General features: G+C 38.2%; 1 protein-coding gene across 1 annotated transcript; it reads right to left on the bottom strand.

The window, feature by feature from the left end:
- Window positions 1–4,549: 4,549 nt before the first annotated feature.
- On the bottom strand, window positions 4,550–5,479 carry LOC100947065 (olfactory receptor 52H1-like). Its single transcript, XM_012802500.1, has one exon. The coding sequence runs from the start codon at window positions 5,477–5,479 to the stop codon at window positions 4,550–4,552; it is 930 nt and encodes a 309-aa protein (XP_012657954.1).
- Window positions 5,480–7,237: the final 1,758 nt, after the last annotated feature.

Raw genomic sequence — 7,237 nt, 5'->3', positions numbered from 1 at the left:
GCCCTGGGTACATGTCCTACACCTGAGCTCATCTGTGCTATTTTAATCATAATTTCCTTGCCATCTTCAACAGCCCTGCCACATCCTCATAACCCAATTCCCTCTGACACTGACTAAGAAGATAAAGGAAAACTTTTCAACAACCTTTCTATATTACTGTGCTCACTAAAGAATGAGCTTCCCTAGCATGTCCCTTATTCAACAGAGTTAAGGAGAAACTGTCATAAACAGCATACACTCCAAGTAAATATTTTGTATCTAGAGTAACTTGAGTTCAAATCCTGTCTCTCCATACACTAGCAGTGTAATCATGATTAATATATTCATATGGCTGTGTTTATCTTCTGAAATTAATTTTGCATTAAAAATGTCAGCTGAGGCTCAGCGCCTATAGCTCAACCGGCTAAGGCGCCAGCCACATAGGCCTAAGGTGGCGGGATCGAATCCCCAGCCCGGACCTGCCAAACAACAATGACGGCGGCAACCAAAAAATGGCCGAGCATTGTGGCGGGCACCTGTGGTCCCAGCTACTTGGGAGGCGGAGGCAGGAGACTCGCTTAAGCCCAGGAGTTGGAGGTTGCTGTGAGCTGTAATGCCACGGCCCTCTACCCAGGGGGACAGCTTGAGGCTCTGTCTCAAAAAAAAAAAAAAAAAAATAGTTAGAAGAGAGGATTTGGAATGTGCTATTCAGTAAGAAATGACAAGTGTTTAAAGTGATGGATGTGCTCATTACCATGATTTGATAATTACACAATGTATACTTGTATGGAAACATCACACTGTACCCCATAAATATGTAGAATTATCATATGTCGATTAAAAACAAAATTAAAAGCAATACTTACATTCTACTTTGGATCACTATGCAAAAATAAATTAATAAAGTAAAAAGCCTCTATGTGTCTCAACTTAATATATATTTGTTCTACTTATTACTAAACACAATAAGCTATGTTAGTGACTCATGAAACAAGTTGTCCTTCAGGGGAACTAGGGTAGATTTGCTAAATTCTCATTTTTTAGATGTGAGACACCACTATCAAGACTATTCCAGTTTTACATTTGGTATAAACACACACACAATTTAGGTTTTAATTTTAATTCTGGTATTGCTATATATTAGCCCCTATCACGTAAACTAAATTCTATGGGATTCAGTTCACTTGTAAATATCATTAAAAAAAAAGAAATTTATGTGATGTAGTAGTATACAAAATAAACAACAGAATAAACAATATTTTTTAAGAACTTCTATCATTTTTAGCACATGAGCTGTAATCCAGGGTGGTGTCTTTTAATTCTTGATTTCCTCTCACTGTGACTGAAATAAATAATTTTTGAGAGTGTGTTACAGTTTATTTTCAAAATTATTATCCTACTTTGATTTAACAAATAGAATAACCTAATAAAAGAATTACAGATTTTTTTCATTTTAGAAAATTTTAAAATGTTTATGAATGAAAAAAATATTTGTACTATTGACTTCATGACTGCCTAATCTTAATCATTTTTTTAATATTTCAGGGTAATTAAATTTCACTGGTAAAATTTACCTGTTTTCCTACCTTTACAAATCTATTTAATATTATACCCAGTGATACAAGTAGAGTCAGAAGTACAATTGTGATATTTCTCAACAGTGGTATATATAGGTCAGTATTTTGTTTATCTCAGTTAGTATGATAGCTGTTAGGAATGAAGATAACAGCATTGTTATCTTTGTTCAGTGAGAGGAATTATTGTTGGCAGTGGATGTTTACACTGAATTTGGTGGGATTCGCATGCTTTTGGCATTTTTATATACATCTCTCCCCAGTTAGGTTCTGAGTTAGAAAATGTTTCAATGAGGTCCTGTACTTAACCTTGGTTGGCCCCAGAAATTTCAAGATCTCTATCTTTGGAATGAACTCTGGTGAGAAAGGGATTCCAATGTCGATATTTGCAGTATCTGTGTATGTGTATATACACCCCTACCTTGGCACTCACATCTGGAAGTGGAGGAAATCAAACCTATACATTTTCCCTTATAACCCTGCCTTTTCTGGGGTGTTGGGACTTTCTGAGACATTAATTATGCAGATGTGTGTTCACAGTGGGATGTTAGACTGGGCTCAGCAGAATCTCAGGACATAAGCAGATTTTAGCTTCTAAGGTTATCCATGGACAAGCAGTAGGCATGACCACTACAGCCATTACCAAAGAGAGATCAGAAGTTTGTAGATCTGGGGTTCTATGAGCTTCATCAGAATAGACACAGCATCTGCACCCATTAGTATGGTATCTCAATGACCTATTTTTCCCAAGGACCATTCTTGACAGTTCATTCTGACTCTTACTCTCTCCATATTGTTCAATGGCAAGTTTGTGTTCAATTTCAGCACCCACAGTTCACACTCCTCTCTGTCATGCCTCCTTAAAGCTATGTACCCTCCCAGTTTAGGTGACTCATGTCTTCCTGGGATGAGAAATGGGGCATTGTTTTTCTCCTCAATGAGCTTAGGCACTGAGACTCTCCATGTACATTCCTAGAACTTATATTGATCAGAAGTTCTCCAGGGAAACTATATTTCTATCTAAATGGGACAGAGAGAGAGAGAAAGAATGAGCACCCAGATGAGCAACTTCAAGGAACTACCTCATGAAGATGTGGAGGCTAAGATGTAAATTTAACAATATTATATTATGTGAAGTTAATACATTTTATTTATTTATTTTATTTTCTCTATACTTGTACATGTGTTTATTTGGTTTCCACTATTTGCCTTCACCATATTAAAGAGTCTTAACATTTAATAACAATAATGATGTTTAACATAAGTCTAGAAACAAAAACCTTGCAAAGAATGAAAGAAGATGAATACAATCAGAAAAGAAATCAGATGATTACTGCAATGAAATATTGAGCAATAATAATAATAATGCAAGAAAAGTAACATTCACATTGTCAGATAAAGTGTATCTATCATAGAATGCTTTGACTCGGGGGTTTAGTATGGAGGCATCAGTTAACTTTTTTTTCCTCTAAAGTCTCAAAAAATAGAGAATATTTATTTTTATAAATAAAAATAAAAGATAATTTCAAAAAACAGATCATCCCAAATCTTATAGACAATAGAAAAAGAAGAAATACTTCAACATCATTCTGCTTTATCTGGATATACCTGATACTACAATTGGAAAAAATATATTATTATAAAGGAAAATTACAAACATATTTCACTTATAAATGAGGATGCAATATCCTAAACAACATATTAACAAGTCGAATTTAAAACAATTATTCAAATAATGTACTTTGGTTAAAATTAAATCCAATTTATGTGAGAATTAGTCACTATTTTCTTTTCTTTTTTTTCCTTTCCCTCATCCCTCCCTTCTCTCTCTGTCTGCTCTCCCCTCCCCAACCCCCACCATACAATTAATTGCCATTAATTGTCCTCATACCAAAGTTAAATACATAGAATTCCTGTTTCTCCATTCCTTCGATCCTTCACTATGAAGAATGTGTTCCACCTCCATCCAGGTTAATACAAATGCTGCCAAATCTCCAAATTGTTTAATGCCTGAATAGTATTCCATGGTAGACATATACCACATCTTGCCAATCCATTCCTGGGTTGAGGGGCATTTAGGCTGTTTCCACATTTTAGTGATTGTAAATTGAGCTGCAATAAACAGTCGAGTACAAGTGTCTTTATAATAAAAGTCCCCCCCCACCCCGGATATGCCCAGTATGGGATTGCAGGATCAAACAGGAGGTCTAGGTTGAGTTCTTTGAGGTTTCTCCATACTTCCTTCTAAAAAGTTTGTATTAGTTTGCAGTCCTACCAGCAGTGTACAAGTGTTCCCTTCTCTCCACATCCACACAACATCTGCAGTTTTGAGATTTTGTGATATGGGCCATTCATCCTGGGGTTAGATGATATCTCAAAGTGGTTTTAGTTTGCATTTCTCTAATAATTAGGGATGATGAGCATTTTCTCATATGTTTGCCAGCCATTCATCTGTCTTCTTTAGAGAAGGTTCTGTTCATCTCTCTTCCCCATTGATGTATGAGATTGTTGGATTTTTTCATGTGGATTAATTTGAGTTCTCTATAGATCCTAGTTATTAAGCTTTTGTGCATATGCAAACATTATTTCCCATTGGGTGGGTATTTGCTTTGGTTGTTGTGTTCTTGGTTGTACAGACATTTTTTGAAAACGTCACCTCCGGCATATGGGACCAGCACCCTCCTCCTTTGAGCCACAGGCATTGCCCATGTCTTTCAACTCTTTGACCACCTACGAACCCACTGCTTAAAGTTCCAGCACAACTTTCACTATTATTAATTTGTAGTCTATGAGTGCATTCTTCAAATCTTTGACAGCAAGATAAAAAAATTCTATCAATACCCTCTCTCTCCTGCCAATACTTTCCACCTGGTTAGAATGCTAAAATTAATAGTAGTTGCAGCTTTATTTTCATATTTTTCTATGCTTGTGTAATTTCTTATGTTATGGGTCAATTTTACCTAAATATGTCCTTCAGTGTCTACTCATTATGACTTCTACAAAGAAAAGAGGAGAATAAATTTGTCCCGGATCTGCTTTGTCTTCACTCCATAAACAACAGGATTTAGAGCAGGAGGGATGGACACATAGAGGTTAGCAAATAGGATGAGCACATTTCTCGGGACACTGTGCCCAAAGCGATGAGCAAGGATGGAGAAGAAGGCAGGTGTGTAAAACATGAGGATAACACAGACATGGGAGCCGCAAGTACCGAGGGCTTTTTGGCGGGCACTCTGGGACGAAAGCTGAAAGACAGCATGGAGGATGAAGGCATAAGAAACAGCGATGAAAATCACATCTGAGATCGCAGTCATGAGAAGTATACAAAATCCATACCAGATGTTGACAGAGATGTCAGCAGAGGACAGATGTGCAATACCTATATGCTCACAGTATGTGTGTGGGATTACACGTGTCCTGCAAAACGGTAGTCGTTTTAGAAGAAAAACAGCTGGCAAGATGACAGAGAAGCTCCTCATGATGATGCTCACTGCAAGCTTGATGACCACCTGCGGAGTGAGAATGGTGGAATATCTCAGGGGAAAGCAGATGGCCACATAGCGATCAAATGCCATGGCCAGCAGGATGGCTGAGTCCACTACAAAGCTGAAGTGCAGAAAGAACATCTGAGTGAGACAACCAGAGAAGGTTATTTCTTGGGAGCCAAGCCAGAAACTACTGAGCAGTTTGGGCACTGTGGCAGTGGACAAGATGAGGTCGGTGGTGGTCAGCATGGAGAGGAAGAAAAACATGGGCTTGTGGAGGCTGCGCTCAGCTGCAATGAGATAGAGGAGGATGCTATTGCCCACAATAGCCATGGCATAGATGACAAAAAAGGGAATCCCAATCCACATGTGGAACTTCTCCAGGCCAGGTATTCCAACAAGAGTAAAGGAGTTGGGGTTGTAGCAGCTCAAATTAGACATGTTCTCTTCAGTCTGGGATTGTCTGGTCCTCAAGCCCTGAAGACAAACCAACTGTCAGGATGGGCTGTGGAGGCTAACAGTTTACTCTGGTACGGAAAATCATTGGAGAATGCAACTGTCATATTCAGGGCTCCCACAATAGAAGGACTGCTCGTTCCCAGGAAGACCGGTCATATACATGACCAATTGGCTTTCAGCCCTTCTCTTTGCCCTTGGCCCTACTTCGTATCTTTGTATATTGACTAATAAAACATACAAAAGAGTTATTGTAGTAGGCCAGTAATTGTTGATGCTAAACATAATTACCTGTGTTCCTTTCTGAGTGCAGAATATTTAGGATAAACTCAAGTTCAAAAGAGGGAAAAACAAACAAGTGTGAGAGAAAAGAGAGGACAGAGAAGGGAGGAAGAATACTAAAAATATTTAAAAATATCAATTAGATAAAAATGAACTCTGAAGAAAGGGGCAAAATGGATTTTTCCAGAGTTAATACGTTTTAGACAATGGGTCTAATAAAATAAAGAAACCAGGAGAAAAAATAATGACAGAACAAGAAGGAAAAGATCAGATTTCAGTACTGTGGGTGGTGTGAGACTTTTGTTCCATAGGGATTAAAATATAGACAAATTAGACAGTAGGCTTACTTAGATATTGATATGAGAGAATGTATCTATCAAGAAGCATGCACAGTCAAGTTAAGCATCATTAGCCTGACTCAAGCAGAGAACAGCATATTCAGAATAATTTATGACTTCAGGGGCAGCAACCTAAACCTCGCAGCATCTCTGTTCCCTCATATTAGTAGGAGAAATGACTCTACAAGTGAGTCTGACAATGCCTCCAAAAATACCTAGTGCTATCAGCAAAGACACACAGAGCACATTCTCACCTCCTAGATATGAAAGAAAGAATAATTTCGAAGTTGTAGCACAATGTTTTCAATGCTTGGACTCAGTCTATGGGACTCTCTAGTTTTGTGCTAAGTAGAGGCTGCCTTTGAAGGCAGCTTTGGCATTGAAAATACTTTCTGAGTTTTAACCCTGTATCACCTATTTTATGGAGTACTTTGAAAAGGGAAGGAAAGGGAATCAGGAAATTGGTATTAGGGAGCCCAGCATTGGAGAGGCCCCACAGAACTTGAGCCATGTTGGGGTCTTATCTGCCTCAACACATTTACAACGTCCCTTAAAAAGTTTTTTAAGAGAGGAAGTAGATTTTAGGAGCAAGTCACAGCAGCTCTATATGATTGTGTTTAGCAGGAATGTATAGCCTTGTGCATAAGGGAAGTAGAGTGGATAGAGCTATATAGGACTTGGTGATGTCTTTGTCAAGTCCTGAGTCACAGGGAGCTTACGTAGTGAGCTTCCATCTCATAGTTTTGCCATCAGCAGAGCCCATAATTAGTCTAAATTGACATATTACATCTAACTAAGAGAAGGCAACTGGTTTCCATTGCCCAAAGGCAGTTCCCTGAACATCCGCTCTACATCACGTCCCTAGGTCTGATATAGACTGAACTCCTACAGATACTGTTCTTATCTGAAAAACACAGAGCAGCATAGTCTTGTCCTCCTTAAAATGCTGGTTACATGACCTCCTATAGTTTGAAAACCAAGTGACTAATAAACACCAAAAGTGTTTCTACAGTTTAGGCTGAATTGCATTTCAACCTCTTGGAGCATAGATTCACTGTCTCCTAATAGAAAGCACATTCACCCTGAGTTACAGAGAATACATTTTAGGAGGAGAAAAATAAAT

The sequence above is a fragment of the Otolemur garnettii genome, unplaced genomic scaffold (assembly GCF_000181295.1).
Source record: "Otolemur garnettii isolate 467f Iridium unplaced genomic scaffold, OtoGar3 scaffold00001, whole genome shotgun sequence".
NCBI classification, from domain to species: Eukaryota; Metazoa; Chordata; class Mammalia; order Primates; family Galagidae; genus Otolemur; species Otolemur garnettii.
The sequence above is the reverse complement of the archived record's forward strand: the minus strand, read 5'-3'. Positions and strand labels throughout refer to the sequence as shown.